The 22,479-nt window shown below is 47.4% G+C and overlaps 1 protein-coding gene across 1 annotated transcript in view; it reads right to left on the bottom strand.

The window, feature by feature from the left end:
- Window positions 1-22,479, bottom strand: part of GLP1R (glucagon like peptide 1 receptor) — a 383,473-nt gene that overhangs the window by 290,141 nt on the left and 70,853 nt on the right. The window contains exon 3 of the mRNA XM_077490401.1: window positions 9,907-10,014. Coding sequence (XP_077346527.1) covers window positions 9,907-10,014 — 108 coding nt within the window. The remainder of the gene's footprint in view (window positions 1-9,906; window positions 10,015-22,479) is intronic.

Below are 22,479 nucleotides of genomic sequence, written 5' to 3'. Positions count from 1 at the left end.
GGAGGTGAGGAGGGAAGGCTCATTGATGGAGGTGAGGAGGGAAGGCTCATTGATGGAGGTGGGGTGGGAAGGCTCATTGAAGGAGGTGGGGTGGGAAGGCTCGTTGATTTAGGTGGGGAGGGAAGGCTCGTTGATTTAGGTGGGGAGGGAAGGCTCGTTGATGGAGGTGGGGGAGAGAAGGCTAAATTGATGGAGGTGGGGGAGAGAAGGGTAAATTGATGGAGGTGGGGGAGGAAAGGCTTATTGATGTAGGTGGGGGGGAGGGTAGGCTCATTGATGGAGGTGGGGGAGGGAAGGCTCGTTGATGGAGGTGGGGAGGGAAGGCTCATTGATTGAGGTGGGGGAGGGAAGGCTCATTGATGGAGGTGAGGGAGAGAAGGTTCGTTGATGGAGGTAGGGGAGGGAAGGCTCACTGATAAAAATTAAGAGGGGAGGCTCATTGATGGAAGTGGGGAGGGAAGGCTCATTGATGGAGGTGGGGAGGGAAGGCTCATTGATGGAGGTGGGGAGGGAAGGCTCATTGATTGAGGTGGGGAGGGAAGGCTCGTTGATTAAGGTGGGGGAGGGAAGGCTCACTGATAAAAATGAAGAGGGAAGGCTCATTGATGGAGGTGGGGAGGGAAGGCTCATTGATGGAGGTGAGGAGGGAAGGCTCATTGATGGAGGTGGGGAGGGAAGGCTCGTTGATGGAGGTGGGGAGGGAAGGCTCATTGATTGAGGTGGGGAAGGGAAGGCTCGTTGATGGAGGTGGGGGAGGGAAGGCTCACTGATAAAAATGAAGAGGGAAGGCTCATTGATGGAGGTGGGGAGGGAAGGCTCATTGATGGAGGTGGGGAGGGAAGGCTCGTTGATGGAGGTTGGGAGGGAAGGCTCGTTGATGGAGGTGGGGAGGGAAGGCTCATTGATTGAGGTGGGGAAGGGAAGGCTCGTTGATGGAGGTGGGGGAGGGAAGGCTCATTGATGGAGGTTGGGAGGGAAGGCTCATTGATGGAGGTGAGGAGGGAAGGCTCATTGATGGAGGTGAGGAGGGAAGGCTCATTGATGGAGGTGGGGAGGGAAGGCTCATTGATGGAGGTGGGGAGGGAAGGCTCATTGATGGAGGTGGGGAGGGAAGGCTCGTTGATTGATGTAGGGGAGGGAAGGCTCATTGATGGAGGTGGGGAGGGAAGGCTCACTGATAAAAATGAAGAGGGAAGGCTCATCGATGGATGTGGGGAGGGAAGGCTCGTTGATAGAGGTGAGGAGGGAAGGCTCATTGATGGAGGTGAGGAGGGAAGGCTCATTGATGGAGGTGAGGAGGGAAGGCTCATTGATGGAGGTGAGGAGGGAAGGCTCATTGATGGAGGTGGGGTGGGAAGGCTCATTGAAGGAGGTGGGGTGGGAAGGCTCATTGATGGAGGTGGGGGAGGGCAAATGGTTAAAATACACTTTATGGACAGTATTTCTATGCACTATTATATGTATTGAGTATAAGAGGTGTTTTTATATATTATTCATGATGGTGCTTTAAGTTTTGCACATTAGATATTCGCACATATATGTTTGATAGTACAACAAGCTATATTGCTCAGATCTATACGCCGGTCATTTTTTCCTGATCATTATGCAGGAACTGTTCTCCTAGAAAACACGCGTGTAATAAACATTTTTTACAGTTGTGTGAATGAGGCCTTCAATATATAATATGAATACAAATGTTTTTGGAAAAAACAAAAATTTCCGTTATCCTTTAATTTGCTTTGGCGCTCCCCCTGGGAAGGTGACAGAGACCTCCTCTCTCTCTCCGGCTGCAGAGCTGGATGGAAAGGAAATCGCACACACGCTGCAGCCAGTCTCGGCGGCATTTTCCAGCTGCTTGAAGCCCTAAAATCTGATCCAAATATCCCCCACAAATAAATCCACAGATGGCACCGCGGGCACCGCTCCCGACATCAGCTGCAGATGCCGACATATTTATCGCTCCGTCTGGCGTGCTGAAATCTTCTCGCTGTTTTTTTTTGGTTTTTTATCTTTGCTGCCATATGACATATGCTGCGATATCCATCAGTGGATTTGTCTAAATTGTAACAATTGGAAACACATTTGGCATTTTGATTTTTGCACTTTTCTTGCAGAGTCCTATTTCCTTTAGCGGCTTTTTTTCTTTTGTTTTTGTTTTTCTTTCTGGGATTCAGTTGTTAGCAGGTCAGATGCCACAGATATAGAAAGTCGATTGTGAATATACTGTATGGGGTATAAAACTTGGGATGGGGGGATTTACTAAAGGCAAAGAGACTGTGCAAGTGTACTTGCTCCAGAGCTTAACCACTTCAGCCCCGGGGAAGATTTGGCTGCTCAATGACCAGGCCATTATTTTGCGATTCGGCACAGCGTCGCTTTAACTGACAATTGCACGGTCGTGCGACATTGTACCGAAACAAATTCGATGCCCTTTTTTTCCCCCACAAATAGAGCTTTTTTTTGGTGGAATTTTATCACCTCTACGGTTTTTATTTTTTGCGTTATTAACAAAAAAATAGCAACAAATTTGAACAAACAAAAAACACAATATTTTGTACGTTTTGCTTTAATAAATATCCCCATTTTTTTTTTTTTTTTTAAAAGCACATTTTTTTCCCCACAGTTTAGGCCAATATGTATTTTTCTACATATTTTTGGTAATAAAAAATCACAATAAGTGTATATTGATTGGTTTGCGTAAAAGTTATAGCGTCTACAAAATAGGGCATAGATTTATGGCATTTTTATTATTATTATTTTTTTTTTACTAGTAATGGCGGCGATCTGCGATTTTGTATAGTGACTGCAACATTATGGCGGACACATCGGACACTTTAAAAAAAATATTTGGGACGATTGACAATTATACAGCGATCAGTGCCATAAAAATGCACTGATTACTATATAAATGTCACTGGCAGGGAAGGGGTTAGGGGACGATCAAGGGGTTAAGTGTGTTCCCTCAGTGTGTTCTAACTGTGGGGTGAGGGGACTGTCTAGGAGGAGAGAGATCGCTGTTCCTAGCTATTAGGAACTCGCGATCCGTCTCTCCTCTCCTCTCAGAACAAGGATTTGTGTGTTTACACACACAGGTCCCTGTTCTGCCTCTCATGCCCGCGATCGCTCGTGGCCGGTGGTCATCGTGACTGCCGGTCACGAGCATCGGCACCCCCGCAGTGCAGCAGGCGCGCACACACCTGATAACCAGCTTAAAGGAGCCGACATACAGCTAAGACGGGTCGCGGGATCGTGCCGACCTGCCGCAGTATAATGACGGCGGCTGGTCGGCAAGTGGTTAAAGTTATTGCAAAGCCAGAAGTTGTATTCTATGCATTAGGATAAAAAGCCTTCTGTGTGCAGCAGCGACCCTCAGTCCCCCCTAATACTTACCTGATCTTCCTCCGATCCAGCGATGTCCACAAAACACTCATCCAGGGGCAGCTTGTCCATTAAGGGCACACGGGTTCCGCCCAGGGGTCAAGTCCTGGGGAAAAAAGTGTGGGAACTCCCACCCAAGATCCACTTATACGCTCATATGCATGAAAGCTTCAAAAGTGGTATTTTTCATCCAATTTTCGTATTGTGTGTATGAAGCTTAACTGTTAGTACATAAAAAAAAAAAAAACAATCCTCAATAAACATAAATACGGTAATTCTCTGAATAATCAGCATTCATTCAGTTGTGCTTCCATGCAAATGTGAACATCATGTTCTGATCTTTATTGGGGATGTTATTTTGTATATAGAGTGTTTATGTGGTGAGGTTACACTTTTCATTAACCAGAGTTTGGATAACACAGGGTTATATGGAAAGGTCATAAATTAACTGCACATTATCTGGACAGAATGCTTGGGGAGATAGTGATGTGTTCCTGCTTAGGAGATGTATGTTAGCTTGGGGGGGGGGCTGCAAACTCTGCAGGGGCTCCAACACACACTCGCTGCTATTCCAACCCTTCACATATTTCCACATAAACTTCCCTCCTGCCATTAAACTTTGCCAGGTATTGTGCTCAGCTTACCACCCCAAACTGATGTTCCTCCCTCAGCTCACCTCTCTCCCTGCATGTCCTGTAAGCAGAATAGCTGATCTACCCGTCAGCTAGACCTAGACCTGATCTACCCGTCAGCTAGCTGTGATTGACAGGTAGATCGAAGTGGATGCTGTCATGTGGCCCCCCTACTGGCAATGCCTGAATGGTCAGGTGTGTGGAACTTACTATTGCGAGCTGTGTTGGCAGCTGCTGGTGTAGCACCTACCACACAGCTCGCATACTTCAAAAGTCTTGCAGGACGCGGCTGCTAATGGGAACTGAGTTCCTGTTGTGGAAAAAGTACAGGAACTCTGTTCCCATGCGTTCCCGCAGGACTTGAGCCCTGGTTCCGCCCCCTCTGTCCACACCACCCCCTATACGGTTAATGGATAGATTCATGCATAGCCGTCACCGCCATGGCCGTCACCCCCCATCCATGTGTCCGGCCACTTTCAGGACGCCGGGCGCCTGAAGCTCCTGATCAGAGTCATAGGCTCCAATAGGCTTCAAAATAGGGTGGGCTCGGAGCACAGAGCATTGCGCTTGGAGCCCACACAAGTGTGTTAGAAAAGCAAATTAATATTTGCTTTTCAAACACTGAACTGCCTTTCCGACAATCAGGAAGCGCGGGTCTGATACCTGTTTCCCATTTGGCTGAAAGGTCAGGCAATCCTTTTGGATGCCTAGGAGGAGGGGAGGAGACGCACGGTGGAAGCGAAGAGAAGAGGACACAGGAGACGCTGCCAGATGCCCGCCACAGCCTGACCCCCTGCCCGTCGATCCCCGATGCTGTGTGCCTGCCGATCCCCGCCATCAATGTTGTAAGTGTTGTTAGACTGGCAGACAGCGGGGGGGGGGGGGGGTTTGAGGTGCTGCGGGGGGTGTTTTTTTGCTGCCCCCCCCCCAAACATCAAACCACCAGCACTCGTCTGACCGGGACTCTCCCTCCTCATTGTTTGAGACAACAGCAAAGTGCCATTGGCTCCCGTTGCTTTCAATCAAAGTCAATGAGCCAATGAGGTAATAGAGGGGGCAGGGCCAGGCCGCAGCTTCATGCTGGAATGGACACACAGAGCTGCAGTGCGGCTCAGGTGCCCCCATAGCAATCTGCTTTCTGTGGTGGGCACTCAACAGGAGGGAGGAGCCAGGAGCGCTGAAGAGGAGGAGGATCGGGGCTGCTCTGTGCAAAATCATTACACAGAGGAGGTAAATATAGAGATGTTTGTTATTTTGAAACAACAAAAAAAAAACAAGACTTTAGTATCACTTTGACCCCCCTCCTGCCCAGGCCAATTTTCAGCTTTCACAATTTGATTGACAATTACACGGTCATGCTACATTGTACCCAAGCAAAAATTTTATCATTTTCTTTTTCACACTTTCTTTTGGTGGTATTTACTTTTTTTTTTTTTTTGCTAATCAAAAAAGAAAAAAACTGTTTTAATTGTTCCTGTTTTAAAATTTTGAAAATAATCTTTCTTCATAAATTTAGGCCAAATTGTATTCTGCTCCATTTCTTTGGTGAAAATAATCCAAATCGGTGTATTTTATTTAGTCGGTAGGAAAGTTATAGAATCCTCAGACTATGGGATGTATATCTGAAAATCGATCAATACTGATGTACTTGACGGACGATCTCATTCCTTGAGGCTCAAAAATGTCAGGATAGTACAAATACCCCCCCAAATCACCCCCTTTTTGGAAAACATACTGTCCAAAGTATTTAGTAAGAGGCATGGCGAGTTTCTTTAAGTTGTAATTTTTTGTCATAATTTCTTTGAAAATTAAGAAATAAAATAAAAAAAAACATTTTACAATTTTTTTTTTTACATACTGTCACCAGTGCAGTACGAAGTTATCTTATGTGTGGTGTGGAGGGGATCGGGGACACTGACTGGTGACAGAATGTAACACACTGTAATTAGAGCAATATCATTTTACCATAATAATAATATACTACTCTGGGGAAGTGATCGGGATTTTTTAAAACACATTATGATTGCTAATACTAATTAATTTAATTGGAATGCTCCAAATCATTGTTATATTGCAACACTTCAAATCATAACATTGTAACAATGATTTGTAGTGTTACAATGTAATAATGATTAGAAGTATTACAATGTGACAATGATGTAAAGTGTTACATTGTAACGCTTCAAATCATTGTTATATTGCAACACTTTAAATCATTATTACAATGTAACAACGGTTTGGAGCAGTGGCGGCTGGTGGTCAAAATTTTTTGGGGGGGTGCAATTTTTTTTTTAAAGAAATCATCAATTGTAGCCACGGTCCCATCAAACGCTGCCAATGGCTGCTTACGGCTCCAATCAGGTGCCCATCAAACGCTGCCACTGTGCCCATCAAACACTGCCACTGTGCTATCAAACGCTGCCACTGTGCCCATCAAACGCAGCCACTGTGCCCATCAAACACTGCCACTGTGCCCATCAAACACTGCCACTGTGCCCATCAAACGCTGCCACTGTGTCCATCAAACGCTGCCACTGTGCCCATCAAACATTGCCCCTGTGCCATCAAACAATGCCACTGTGCCCTGAAATGCTGCCACTCTTCCATCAATTGCAGCTACTGTGCCAAATGTTGCCACTGTGCCCATTAAACACTGCCACTTTGTCATCAAACGCTGCCACTGTGCCCATTAAATGCTGCCACTGTGCGATCAAATGCTGCCACTGTGCCCATCAAACACAGCCACTGTGCCAAATGCTACCACTGCGCCCATCAAGCGCTGCCACTGTGCCATCAAACGCTGCCACTGTGCCCATCAAACGCTGCCACTGTGCCAAACGCTGCCACTGTGCCCATCAAACGTTGCCACTGTGCCATCAAACAATGCCACTGTGCCCTGAAATGCTGCCACTCTGCCATCAATTGCAGCCACTGTGCCAAATGTTGCCACTGTGCCCATTAAACACTGCCACTTTGTCATCAAATGCTGCCACTGTGCCCATTAAATGCTGCCACTGTGCCCATCAAATGTTGCCACTGTGCCCATCAAACACAGCCACTGTGCCAAATGCTACCACTGTGCCCATCAAGCGCTGCCACTGTGCCAAACGCTGGTAGTGGGCCCATCATACACTGCCAGTGTGCCCATCATATGCTGCCAGTGTGCCCTTGAATGCCCCCAGTGTGACCCCCGCCAACTCGCTGTATGTCCACCTCTTACCCTGTCTTCTGTCTTGGTGGGGCAGCAGGTGATGATGACGAGCGTCAATGCGTCTCCAGTAGGGATGAGCTTCGTGTTCGAGTCGAAAGTACGTTCGACTCGAACATTGGCTGTTCGTCCGTTCGGCGAAATCCGAACTCTTGGTCCGTTCGCGTCAAAATTCGTGTGGCGCGCACGGCCCACAATGCACTGCGATAGCGCAGTGCATTGCTGGCTCATGATTGGCCAAGCATGCACTGTGACCCCGCATGCTTGGCCAATCGCAGCGCCAGCAGCGAGGAGAGCCATGATTGGCCACAGGCAGGATGCCTGTGGCCAATCATAGCTCAGGCTGTGTAGTGCACGCCCCACACTATATAAGGTCGCCTTTGAGGCGGCCTCGTGTAGTGTGTTGGCATCTGAAGCAGTGGGTGTTCTGTGTACCTTCAACACAGTTACACACCAATCGTTTTTGGCTGATTTCCTATTTTGCTCTTGTGTAGTGGTTATTGTCTGTGCCCTGACTGCAGTATACACCACTATATTCACCTCACCTATATAGCTAGTGATCTAGCTTTAATAATAGAGCTTGCAGTCAGTAGTGTTAGGAGATAGTGCGTGCTGCCTGCGTGCTCGGTACCCAGTACATACCGCTATATCCACCTACATAGCTCTTCTCTATTTGAGCCCACTTGCCATCTGCAGGAGTTATTGGAAGTTGTGTGTGCTTCCAGCACAGCACAGTATACATCTGTATATACCCCTTTATCTCTGCTGTTTTCTGGTTATTGTCTGCGTGCCCTGACCGCAGTATACATCGCGATATTCACCTCAGCCTAAGGCCCAATTTTTCTGCCCCTGTTTAACAGGGGCGTTTAAGTACAATTTTTGATGCAATGCTTTGCAGCAGGGCTAATTCCTGCAATAAAACTAGAGTATATGGAAGAGGTTGCAGTGTGGTGGCACCAGCACCAGTGCCTAAGGCCAAATTTTTCTGCCCCTGTTTAACATGTAATTACAATTCTTGATATAATATTTCACAGGAGGGCCCCTTCCTGTGCCCACCCAGAGTAACGGTGAGGACTTATAGTGTTGTGGCACCAGCACCACAACCACCAAAGGTCAATTTTTCTACCACTGTTCAACAATGGCATGTAATTACAATTCTTGATATAATCGTTCACAGCAGGGCGCTCCAGCGCCCACCAAGAGTCACTTTGAGGGCTTACAATGTTGTGGCAAAACCAACACCTTGTTCCGCCATTTCTGCAGAGCATATAGGGCAGGCCCCTACTTTCAAACATCCAACTTACAAACATCTCCTACTTGCAAATGGAAGGAGACAAGAGGAAGTGAGATGAAAAAAGATGGACGACAAAACAAATTATACAGGGGTGATAACCCTTCCCTATGTTTTCCAAAAAGCTTAAAAATAGTTTTTTTGACTGGAGCTACACTTTAAAAATGTACCAGTTGAAAATTACAAACAGATTCAACTTAACACAACAAACCTACACAGTCCCTGTCTTGTTTGCACCGCCTGTATACTGCTGTTCTGAGTATATAGGGCCTGGGGGCCACACGCATTTCCTTTTTTTAATATGGGTACGGGGTTCCCCTTAATATGCGTACAAGACCCAAATAGGCTGGTAATGGGCAGGGAGGGCTACCCATGCCATTTTTCTGAATGATTTTCAACCATATTGCAGGAACCAGATATAACATTAAAACCGCAAGCAGTTTTAAATGGTGTTATTTCCGTTTAATGTCATTTTGTGCAGGGACTGTTCTAAACACGGGAAACACGTGGCACTTCACAGGCATACTATAGACACCCCCCAGGCACCATATTTAAAGGAATATTTCACTTTTTTTTTCACTTTAATCGTCATTAAAATCAGTGCTCCCGCCAAAACGGTAGTTTTTAAAACTTTTTTTTGTAGTGACCCATGTCCCCTGGGGCAGGAGGCAGGTCGCCAAACCCTTTTTAGGACAGTAACTTGCATATTAGCCGTTAAAATTAGCACTTTCCATTTCGAACGTTCGAGTCCCATAGACTTCAATGGGGTTCTAACGTTCGTAACGAACGTGGGGTCCGTTCGAAAGTTCTGGTGCGAACCGAACCTGGGGGTGTTCGGCTCATCCCTAGTCTCCAGTTGTCCTCATCTCCCGTCCTCTCCTCCTGATAGGCGTCCAATAGCGGCACCTGCCGTTTCAGCCAATCAGGTGACAGGTAACAGACCCGAGCACCTGATTGGCGGAGAGGCGGTTTAGTGTTCGGAAAGCAAATATTAATTCGCTTTTCTAACACAGCTGAGTGACCTGCAAACGCCCAGCATGGCACTCGCAGGTCACTTTTTTGAAGCCTACTAGAGCCTATGGCTCCAATCAGGTGCTTCAAAAACACCCCCCCCCCCCCCACTGCAATTCAGGTGCCCTGCACCCAAAAAGGGGCTGGGCACTTGAATAGGGGGTGGCAGCGGCGGCCATAGATAGATTCATGCAATGCATGAATCTATCTATTGGTCATAGAGGGGTGGCAGGAGAGAGGGGGCGGCGCCCTTGCACCCTTAATGCCCAGTACGCCACTGGTTTGGAGCATTACAATGTAACAAATGATTTGGAGTGTTTCAATGTTGATATTTTATTACCTCTACAGAATTAGCACTCTGTCTACCTTCCATGGCGGACTCTCACCTTTGTGTGCCCAGGGGAGGTACCAGGGACAGGACACATTCACGTACGTTCCAGGCACACCGTCCGGCCAGCAGGCGTAGTCGTCAAACGTTCGGTTGCACAATCTGCCTGTAGGGAAGAAGATAACAATATCACATATTTGCCCGTTACTGCCAATGGCAACAATGTAGTGAGGTCACCCAGAGGACAGAAGCGCGGGAACCGGCATCATCCTGGAAATGGATTGTTCTCATTAGGATTTCCCTGCTGTAAAGGATGGGGGCGGTGTTCAATCGATATGTGCCCACCATCGAAAATCGCCTGCGCATGCGCAGAATGGATGGGCACTCCAGCTGGGTTTACGATCAGCTGGAGTGACGTCACCTTAGCGCACATCTTAGGAGGTTTTTTTTTCGACAGGCGATACCTTTTCACAGGCACAGATGAAAGCTATTCAAAGAGCGGAGGGACCCCGTAGAAGTCAGATTGTGCCTCGTTGTAAATCTGCGACGTAACGGTGCGGCACAATATGACAAGTACGGTGTCCCTCCGCTGTTTGCATAGCATTAAATTGTGCCAGAGAAATGTTATCTCCCATGAAAAAAAGGCTCCTACGATGTGTGCTCTATGGTGACGTCACTCCAGCTGATCGCCAACTCAGCTGGAGTGTCCTTTCCGTTCTGCGCATGCGCATGCACACTTCGACCGCGGGCATATATCGACAGAACACTGGCACCCACTGAAGACCTTTTATGTCAGCTAGACACATAACATCCAGGAATCTGGCTTCTACTGCGAGAAACACCGGGCTTCCATCGCTGAGCTCCTTCTGAAAATGCAGTTTGCCTGGCTGTCATGTTGATCGTCTGGTGTGTGCACTTCCAGCCACTGACCCAATCAGAGCCAGAACACTTCATCCGCATATTTGTTAAAGATTAATGACTTATGGGATTGAAGATAGAGGATCAGCATGACAGTCAACTACCTTTCTGAGGAAGAGGCCAGAAATAGGGAGTGTACAATTTATTTTTCTCGTCATGTTTTCTTTCAAGTGGATGTACAGTCACCCTCCATATACCCAGTGACTGGTCTCAGGTGATACACAGAGATGCAACAAATCCTCCTACATTAGTTATACTTCTTTATCTGCAGTCTTCTCTCCTCTACAGCCCCTCAAAGTGCAGAATTGCTAAAGCTTGTCTGAGAGTTCAGAAACAAAGGGGGCGGAGAACTGACACCACACTCTGCAGAGCTCAGTGAGGAGAGTTCTGAGAGCTGATTGGAGGAAAGAGATACGCCCCCCTTCACACGGCACACAGGAACACAGCTGAGGCTGTCAATCACAGGCTGTGTGCTAGAGCTTCCCCCACTGTCACCTTTTTTCTCTTGGTGTCAGGAAAACTTGTGAAAAATGATTTATACTGATAGCAGGGGAAGGAAGCAGCAGACAGAAGTTACACTTAGTGCTCTGGACTGAGACAAATGCATACTATAGAAGGTTATGCTTTGTTCATATTTCATGTCTGAGGTTTACAAGCACGTTAAGGGGAGGGTAAATAAGTAGTTCAACCACCTGTTTTTACCACTCCTGACGACAAGTGTAAACGAACTCTAACTGCAATCAACATATCAGCCCATCATTCTGATCACAAACAAAGCTGCCAGCCCCAGCTGTCACTGTGTCTGACAGAGAGGCTGCAGCTGTCCCTGGGTCTCACATAGGGGGCTGCAGCTGTCCCTGGGTCTCACATAGAGAGGCTGCAGCTATCACTGTGTCTCACATAGAGAGGCTGCAGCTGTCCCTGGGTCTCACATAGAGAGGCTGCAGCTGTCACTGTGTCTCGCATAGAGAGGCTGCAGCTATCACTGTGTCTCACATAGAGAGGCTGCAGCTGTCCCTGGGTCTCGCATAGAGAGGCTGCAGCTGTCACTGTGTCTCGCATAGAGAGGCTGCAGCTGTCACTGTGTCTCACGTAGAGAGGCTGCAGCTGTCCCTGGGTCTCACATAGAGAGGCTGCAGCTGTCACTGTGTCTCACATAGAGAGGCTGCAGCTGTCACTGTCTCCCATAGAGAGGCTGCAGCTGTCCCTGTGTCTCACATAGAGAGGCTGCAGCTGTCCCTGGGTCTCACATAGAGAGGCTGCAGCTGTCACTCTGTCTCACATAGAGAGGCTGCAGCTGTCACTCTGTCTCACATAGAGAGGCTGCAGCTGTCATTCTGTCTCACATAGACAGGCTGCAGCTGTCACTCTGTCTCACATAGACAGGCTGCAGCTGTCACTCTGCCTCACATAGAGAGGCTGCAGCTGTCACTCTGTCTCACATAGAGAGGCTGCAGCTGTCACTCTGTCTCACATAGAGAGGCTGCAGCTGTCACTCTGTCTCACATAGAGAGGCTGCAGCTGTCCCTGGGTCTCACATAGAGAGGCTGCAGCTGTCACTGTGTCTCACATAGAGAGGCTGCAGCTGTCACTGTGTCTCACATGGAAAGGCCACAGCTGTCACTGTGTCTCACATAGAGAGGCCGCAGCTGTCACTCTGTCTCACATAGAGAGGCCGCAGCTGTCACTCTGTCTCACATAGAGAGGCCGCAGCTGTCCCTGTGTCTCACATAGAGAGGCTGCAGCTGTCCCTCTGTCTCACATAGAGAGGCTGCAGCTGTCACTCTGTCTCACATAGAGAGGCTACAGCTGTCCCTGTGTCTCACATAGAGAGGCTGCAGCTGTCCCTCTGTCTCACATAGAGAGGCTGCAGCTGTCACTCTGTCTCACATAGAGAGGCTGCAGCTGTCGCTGTATCTCACATGCAGAGGCTGCAGCTGTTGCTGTGTCTCACATAGAGAGGCTGCAGCTGTCCCTGTGTCTCACATATAGAGGTTGTAGCTGTCCCTGTGTCTCACATAGGGGGGCTGTAGCTGTCACTGTGTCTCACATAGAGAGGCTGCAGCTGTCCCTGTGTCTCACATATAGAGGTTGTAGCTGTCACTGTGTCTCACATAGAGAGGCTGCAGCTGTCACTTTGTCTCACATGGAAAGGCTGCGCTGTCACTGTGTCTCATATAGAGAGGCTGCAGCTGTCGCTGTGTCTCACATAGGGGGGCTGCAGCTGTAACTATGTTTCACACAGAGAGGCTGCAGCTGTTGCTGTGTCTCACATGGGGGGCTCTAGCTGTCGCTGTGTCTCACATAGAGAGGCGGCAGCTGTCTCAGTTCAAAAAAATAATTAAAGTTTATGTAAAGTGAAAACGTTTTATTTTTAGGTAGATATTTTTTTTTGTGTCCGTCTTCCATCGAGTTGATTGTCCTTTAGTTTCTTTCCCAGAGACACAGCAGGAAGATTTCATCTATTCCGGTTCCTGCAAGTGCTCAAAAACGTTAGATTTCCCAACTCGCCTCACTAGGGTTGGTGTCACCTGGTGCAGTAAAACATGTTGTTACCCCCCCCACCGGGCTCTCTCCTGTCTAGCCTGCCACAATGCCCTACAGGGTGCTGGGCAGGCTAGTTTTGGGCGGGCTGCACAGGGTCACGGTGCGCACCCCAAAATGGCACCCCATCACTTGGTGCGCACCCCAAATTATGTGGTCGGTGCTGGAAGATGGGGGCTACACAATTGCTGTTGATTATCACTTCTTACTTGATGGTGTCACCCCTCTGGCAGGTGTCACCCTGGTGCTGTTCAAACCCCTCACACCCCCTTAGTGGCGCCACTTGATTTCCCATCACTTCCTGTGCCCCCCAGATAGGTAGATAGGGGACACAAACAGCAACAAAACCCAACAGGAGTTCTACAATAAACCTTCCGAACGGTATCCAGAAGGAAAAAACTGAGTATAATAAAAATTGCTTTTAAAGTATTTCAGAACTTTTATTGGTAAAAGAATGAAACATACGCAGTTATACATCATAATACAAGGACGGGGGCGGCTGCTACTTCTGGAAAATGTAATATTTCCCTTTCCCAAAGAGATTAAAAAAACCTCCAGAGCTCCGGAAATGAAATAAGGTTTTTTATTGAGGATATAAGATGTGTAGTGCGGTGATAAGACTGATGACGGGGGAGATTTATATTCTTATGATTTGCAGTGCTTTGAAAAAGTATTTGCCCCCTTCCTGAGCGTTTTGTATATTTGTCACACTTAAATGATTCGGGTCATCAAACAAATGTTCTTATTACACAAAGATAACCAGAGTAAATGCAAAATGCAGTTTTAAATGATGATTTCCTTTATTATGGGAAACATACGAACCAAACCTGCCTGAACCTATGTGAAAAAGTAATTGCCCCCTTAAAACTAATAACGGGTTGTGCCACCCTCGGTGGCAACAGCTGCAATCCAGCGTTTGCGATAACTAGCAATGAGTGTTTCACATCGGAGGAATTTTAATGCATGGATGAGAGGTTCCTGTCGGCGTCATCTTGCCGAGTTAATGGTTAACCCCTTACAGTACTGTGCCCCGATTGCCCCAATAATACCCAGAGTACATGTCTGTAGCCCATCAGAGCATCACAGTACCTGTCTGTAGCCCATCAGAGTACCTGTCTTTAGCCCATCAGTGTACCTGTCTTTAGCCCATCAGAGTACCTGTATGCAGCCCATCAGAGTACCTGTATGCAGCCCATCAGAGTACCTGTCTGCAGCCCATCAGAGTACCTGTCTGCAGCCCATCAGAGTACCTGTCTGCAACCCATAAGGGTATCTGTCTGTAGGCCATCAGGGTACCTGTGTGTAGCCCTTTAGAGCATCAGAGTACCTGTCTGTAGCCCTTTAGAGCATCAGAGTACCTGTATGCAGCCCATCAGAGTACCTGTATGCAGCCCATCAGAGTACCTGTATGCAGCCCATCAGAGTACCTGTCTGCAGCCCATCAGAGTACCTGTCTGCAGCCCATCAGAGTACCTGTCTGCAGCCCATCAGAGTATCTGTCTGTAGGCCATCAGATTATCTGTCTGTAGGCCATCAGGGTACCTGTCTGTAGTCCTTTAGAGCATCAGAGTACCTGTCTGTAGCCCATCAGAGTACCTGTCTGTAGCTCATCAGAGTACCTGTCTGTAGCTCAGAGTACCTGTCTGCAGCCCATCAGAGTACCTGTCTTCAGCCCATCAGAGTACCTGTCTGCAGCCCATCAGGGTACCTGGCTGTAGCCCAACAGAGTACCTGTCTCTAGCCCAACAGGGTACCTGTCTCTAGCCCTTTAGAGCATCAGAGTACCTGTCTGTAGCTCATCAGAGTACCTGTCTGTAGCCCATCAGAGTACCTGTCTGTAGCCCATCAGGGTACCTGTCTGTAGCCCATCAGGGTACCTGTCTGTAGCCCATCAGAGTACCTGTCTGCAGCCCATCAGAGTACCTGTCTGCAGCCCATCAGAGTACCTGGCTGCAGCCCATCAGGGTACCTGGCTGTAGCCCAACAGGGTACCTGTCTTTAGCCCAACAGGGTACCTGTCTCTAGCCCAACAGGGTACCTGTCTGTAGCCCTTTAGAGCATCAGAGTACCTGTCTGCAGCTCATTAGAGTACCTGTCTGTAGCTCATCAGAGTCCCTAAGAGTCTCACACAGATGCAATAATATATACCAACCTGTTTTGTTTTTTTTCCAAAGATATGTAGCAGTATAAATTTTGGCCCAAATTTATGAACAAAAGTTATTTGCCAAATTTTATAATAGAAACAAAAAAATGTTTTTATTTCAAAATGTTTGCTCTTTTTTTACTTATATCACAAAAATAACAGTGGTGATTAAATACCACGCTCCTGAGGGAAGATAAATATATATTAAATTTTTTTCACAAGCGTTTCAATGTTAGCAGTTTGGGAACCTCATGGCGGTTTTACTAAGGTTCTTGTTTTGCTGAGAGTACAGTAGGAAGGATGGGGGGATGGGGGTTGTTATTTGGCCACTTCAGATATAAATTATGTTTAAAGAAATTTTGTGTTTAAATGCATTTTTGTTTTACACCATAAAGGGTCAAAGATTGCCAATCAGGACTTCACTGTGGATAATGGGCCCGGCGTGGGGTGCGGCGTAGGCGGTAGCACGCCGTACAGTTTGTATTTATTGTGTAAGTGTCTCAGTCTATGTAGCACAGCTTACGTCAGAGAGAAATGAGCCGGAGCCAAATCCCATTGAGAGGCTGTGGCCTGACAAAGAAACGTGTTTAGAGCTCAGCTATGTCCTTTTCATGTAAATTCCTCCACATTGAGCCATGCAGAATCCAAATCCACCGTTAGACCAGATAATGTATACCAATGTTATAATCCCTAGCACCAGTGTCCCCACCACAGGCATGGCGGCGATCCCTCAAAACAGTTGAATATATTTAAAACATTATGACCCCCCCCCCCCCCTCCATGACCAGCCAAAAAATTACGACCAGCCAAAACATTATGACCCCCCAGTTACTCTGCCCACTCCAGTAGGTGGAGGCAAGAACACTTCACACAAACATTATGACCAGCCAAAACATTATGACCCCCCATGATCAGCCAAAATATTATGACCAGCCAAAACATTATGACCCCCCATGATCAGCCAAAACATTATGACCCCCCATGATCAGCCAAAATATTATGACCAGCCAAAACATTATGACCCCCCATGATCAGCCAAAACATTATGACCCCCCATGATCAGCCAAAACATTATGTCCCCCCATGATCAGCCAAAATATTATGACCAGCCAAAACATTATGACCCCCCATGATCAGCCAAAACATTATGACCCCCCATGATCAACCGAAACATTATGACCAGCCAAAACATTATGACCACCCCATGATCAGCTAAAATATTATGACCCCCCCCATGATCAGCCAAAACATTATGATCAGCCAAAACATTATGACCAGCCAAAATATTATGACCAGAAAAAACATTATGACCCCCCCCCCCCCAGTTACTCTGCCCACTCCAGTAGGTGGAGGCAAAACACTTCACACAATTTCCCCAGAAATTGTAGCTTTTCTAGTTTGTTATAAAATGTTGCAAACAGGTAATTTTTCTCATTGATATGTGCTGATGAGGCGGCACTGATAGGCTGCACTGGTGGGCACTCATAGGCACAGATAAGGTGGCACTGATGGGGACAGATAAGGTGGTACTGATGGGCACAGATAAGGCGGCACTGATGGCCACTGATAAGATGGCACTGATAGGTGTTACGGATAGGCACCACTGATAGACGGCACTGATGGGCACCACTGATAGACGGCACTGATGGGCACGGAAGGCCACTAATAGGCACAGATAAGACGGCACTGATAGGCACTGGTAGGTGACACTGATGGGCACTAAAGGGCAATGATAGGCACAGATAAGGCGGCACTCATAGGCACAGATAAGGCGGCACTGATGGGGACAGATAAGGCAGTACTGATGGGCACAGATAAGACGGCACTGATGGCTACTGATAAGATGGCACTGAAGAGCACTGATAGGTGTTACTGATAGGTACTACTGATAGATGGCACTGATGGGCACTGGTAGGTGACACTGATGGGCAGCACTGTTGATGAGGCACTGATTGGTGACATTGATAGGTGGCACTGTGGGCACTGGTAGACGGCACTGTTGTGCACTTGTAGGTTGCACAGGTGGGCAAAGATGAGCTGCTGGCTGCTCTCCTTGATCGGGACCGATTCCCCTCTGACAGCCACTGGTGATCAGCTTTTTTTTTCTCCTCATGCTATCACTGTGAGGAGAACAAAAATAGCCGATTACCGGCTCTGTTTACATCACATGATCAGTTGTCATTGGCTCACAGCTGATCACGTTGTGAGAGGCCGGGACTGACCCCTTACTCCGATCTGTGATCAGCCGAGTCTCATAGACTCGGTGATCACAGAGTGCGCCGCACCCACCCTGCAGGGGGCGCACAGTCTGCTGAAGCACAGGAGGACATCTATTGAAGCCCTCCCGGCAAAGTAGGTCCTCACTGTAGCCGTCATCCGGCTATAGCGCGGATCTGAAGCGGTTAAAGTGGACCTGCCATCTGATATCTTTTCTCAAAAAACGTGCAGCATGCTAAATGTCAGTGTTACACTTCCAGGCCATGTCCTTAACAAGTCATCGTTTGTCAGCGAACCTCCCCGCTGACAGGTAAAAGTAAAAAAAAATGCAAAGAAAAAAATGGTGTGGGGTCCGTCCCCAGCCTATACCAGGCCCTTCGGGTCACCTGGTATGGAATTTATGGGGAACCCCAAGCCAAAATTAAAATGGCTTGGGCCCCTCCCCCTCAAAATCCATACGAGACCCTTACAAGAGCATGCAGCCTGGCAAGCCAGGGAAAGGGGGAGACAAGCGAATGTTCCCCCCTGAACCATACCAGGCCACATGCCCTCAAAATGGGGGGGTGCTTTGGGGCTGGGGGGCGGGATCTGGGGACCCCCTTGTTAAAAAGGGGCCGCCAGATTCTGAGAAGCTCCATGTACACAGATGCCCACAACAACTGCCCAGGGTTGTGCACTGCCCCAAAGCACCCCCCCCCCATGTTAAGGGCATGTGGTTTGTCGTCCCCACTTTCCTGACCTGCTGGGCTACATGCTTGGATAAGGATCTGGCATGGATTTGGGGGGGGGGGCCCACACCGATTTTTTTTTTTTCTTGGCCTGGTATGGACTGGGTGGGGACCCCACGTAGTTTTTTTTGCTAGCAATAGCTTGCAGTCGTGAAGTCAGTTAAAATGTCTTATTCTTTTCTTTAGACTTGTCAGTTTCGCTGCAGCAGGTTCTATACATGGTACAGATGCGCCACTTTACAGGCAGCACTATATATAAAGGATTTTTTCATTTTTATTGTTTCACCTTAAGCATCATTAAAATCGCTGCTCCTTTAAAATTGATTGTTTAAAAAAATATGTTTGCATTGATACATATCCCCCTCGGCCAGTACCCAGACCCCCTCGGCCAGTACCCAGACCCCCTCAGCCAGTACCCAGACCCCCTCGGCCAGTACCCAGACCCCCTCATACCCTTTTTTTTTCCAATAACTTGCATATAACCCTTCAAAATGGGAACTTTTGATTTTTCCCGTTCGGGTCCCATAGAATTGAATAGAGTTCAAAACTTTTTTCCCTGTTTGAGAGTTCTGGTGCGAACCAAACTGGGGGGGTTGTTCGGCCCATCTCTAATCTTAAACATAAAAGTCTTTGCTTTTATTTAACCGCTCAGTGATCGCCCAATGTTTATTGTGGCAGTACTGCCGCTCTGCTCCAGATCATGTACCTGACAGTTCCGGGTCTGGTGCGAGCACCGCTGGTGACTCGCTCCCGCTGTGATTGGACACTGCTGGAGCCAATTTAACCCTTTGATCGCCACTGATGTTAAGCCCTTCCCAGCCAGTGTCATTACTAGTACAGTGACAGTGCATTTTTTTAGCACTGTTCACTGTAATAATGTCACTGGTCCCCAAAAAAGTGTCAAAAGTGCCAGTTAGTGTTCGATTTGTCTGCCGCAATGTCGCAGTTCCACTAAAAAAAAAAAAAAAAAAAAATCGCTGATTGCTGCCATTACTGGTAAAAAAAAATTAAAAAAATAAAAATTCCATACAAATATCCCTTAGTTCGTAGATGCTATAACTTTTGCGCAAACCAATTAATATACGCTTAGATTTTTTTTTTTTTACCAAAAATATGTAGCAGAATACATATTGGCCTAAATTGTTGAGGACATTAGATTTTTTTTTTCATTGGATATGTTTTATAGCAGAAAGTAAAAAATATTGTTTTTTTTTTTTTCTAAATTTACGCTTTTTTTTTCTTTTTTTAGCGCAAAAAAAAAAAACTGCAGAGGTGATCAAAGACCCCCAAAAGAAATCTCTATGTGTGGGGGGGGGGGGGGGAGGACATCAATTGTATTTGGGTACAGCGTCGCACGACCGCGCAATTGTCTGTTAAAGTAGCGCAGCGCCGTATCGCAAAAAATGGCCTGGTCATTAAGGGGGTAAAATCTTCATGGAGCAGAAGTGGTTAATTTAAATTTTCCATTCTATTTCTGTATGTAGATAATGGCAGTGTAATTATTTTAATAAAATAAAAAAAATAAAAATCTAAGTACCTTTTTCCTAATGGAAATGGATATAATTGGCTTCTGCCGGGGGTAGCGCTACAAGAGAAATAGATATTCCGTTTTTTTTTCCCCGGGTCTGACTATTAGCGGTGTGGGAACCCAATATCAGTTTATAAAGGTTTTTGTTTTGCTGAGAGTACAGCCGGGAAGGAAGGTGGAGTGGGGGTGGGGGGGGGGGGGGGGTTGTTATTTGGCCACTTCAGATATAAATGATGTTTAGAGAAATGTTGTTTTTAAATGTGTTTTTGTTTTACACCATAAAGTAAAAGGTCAAAACGTTCCCCATCATTACTCCGCTGTGTAAAAATGGAGCCCGGCGTGGGGGCGCGGCGTAGGCGGTAGCACGCCGCACGGTTTGTATTTATTGTGTAAGCGTCTCAGTCTGTGTAGCACAGCTTACGTCAGAGAGCAATGAGCCGGAGCCAAATCCCATCGAGAGGCTGTGGCCTGACAAAGAAACGTGTTCAGAGCTCAGACACAGTGCCTTGAACAAGTATTCATACCCCATTGACATTTTCCACATTTCCACAACCAGAAAAAAAAACTTAAATGTACTTTATTGGGATTTTATGTGATAGACCGACACAAAGTGGCACATAATTGTGAAGTGGAAGGAAAATGATAAATAAAACAAATAAATATGTGAAAAGTGTGGGGGGAGGGGGGCATTTGTATGGCGCCCCCCGGAGTCAATACTTTGTAGAACCCCCTTTCTCTACAAGTCTTTTTGGGGGTGTCTCTACCAGCTTTGCACATCTAGAGAGGACATTTCTGCCCATTCTTCTTCTTTGTAAAATATCTCAAGCTCTGTCAGATTGGATGGAGAGCGTCTGTGATCAGCAATATTCAAGTCTGGCCACAGATTCTCAATGGGATTTAGGTCTGGACTGTGACTGGGCCATTCTAACACATGAATATGCTTTGATGTAAACCATTCCATTGTAGCTCTGGCTGGATGTTTCGGGTCGTTGTCCTGCTGGAAGGGGAACCTCCGCCCCGGTCTCAAGTCTTTTGCAAACTCTAACAGGTTTTCTTCTAAGATTGTCCTGTATTTGTCTCCATCCATCTTCCCATCACCTCTGACCAGCTTCCCTGTCCCTGCTGAAGAAAACCATCCCCACCACATGATGCTGCCACCACCATGTTTCACGGTGGGGATGGTGTGTTCAGGGGGATGGGCAGTGTTAGTTTTCCCCCCACATAGCGTTTTGCTTTTAGGCCGAAAAGTTGAATCTGAGCAGATCACCTTCTTCCACATGTTTGCTGCCCCCTCCCCCACATGGCTTCTCACAAACTGCAAACAGGACTTCTTATGACTTTCTTTCTCCAATGTCTTTCTTCTTGTCACTCTTCCATAAAGGGCAGATTTGTGGAGAGACGACTAATAGTTGTCCTGTGGACAGATTCTCCCCCCTGAGCTGTGGATCTCTGCAGCTCCTCCAAAGTTACCATGGACCTCTTGGCTCTTCTCTGATGAATGCTCTCCTTGCCATGATGAGGTGGCACTGATGGTTAGAGATGAGGTGGCACTGATGGGCACTGATGAGGCTGCACTTATGGGCATGGATAAGGCAGCACTGATGAGGCTGCACTGATGTACACTGATAAGGTGTCACTGATGGGCACTGATAGGCTGCACTGATGTACACTGATAAGGTGTCACTGATGGGCACTGATAGGCTGCACTGATAAGGCGGCCCTGATGGGCACTGATGAGGTGGCACTGATGGCCACTGATAAGGCACCACTGATGGCCACTGATAAGGCTGCACTGATAAGATGGCAATGATGGGCACTGATGGACACCGAAGAGGAGACACTAATATGTAGCATTGATAGGCACTGATAGGTGGCACTAATATGCAGCACTGATGATGGGCACTGACTGGCATCACTGAGCACTGACTGGCATCACTGATGAGCACTGACTGGCATAGTTGATGAGCACTGACTGGCATCACTGATGAGCACTGATTGGCATAATTGATGGGCACTGACTGGCATCACTGATGAGCACTGACTGGCATAGTTGATGAGCACTGACTGGCATCACTGATGAGCACTGATTGGCATCATTGATGGGCACTGACTGGCATCACTGATGAGCACTGACTGGCATAGTTGATGAGCACTGACTGGCATCACTGATGAGCACTGATTGGCATAATTGATGGGCACTGACTGGCATCACTGATGAGCACTGACTGGCATAGTTGATGAGCACTGACTGGCATCACTGATGAGCACTGATTGGCATCATTGATGGGCACTGACTGGCATCACTGATGAGCACTGACTGGCATAGTTGATGAGCACTGACTGGCATCACTGATGAGCACTGATTGGCATCAATGATGGGCACTGATTGGCAGCACTGGTGAGCATCACTGGTGGGCATTGACAGGCATTAGTGAAGGGGCGGATCGCCCCTGTGAGGAAAGCTGCTTACATTCCTGGAACTGCACTGGGCAACACAAAGACAATGCAACCCATCATTACACAAGTGGTGTGAACAGGCCCTTTATGTATTTT

The sequence above is a fragment of the Lithobates pipiens genome, unplaced genomic scaffold, assembly GCF_037356315.1.
Source record: "Lithobates pipiens isolate NorthernLeopardFrog02 unplaced genomic scaffold, aLitPip1_a1.2 Scaffold_18, whole genome shotgun sequence".
NCBI classification, from domain to species: domain Eukaryota; kingdom Metazoa; phylum Chordata; class Amphibia; order Anura; family Ranidae; genus Lithobates; species Lithobates pipiens.
This window is presented reverse-complemented; position numbering and strand designations above follow the sequence as displayed.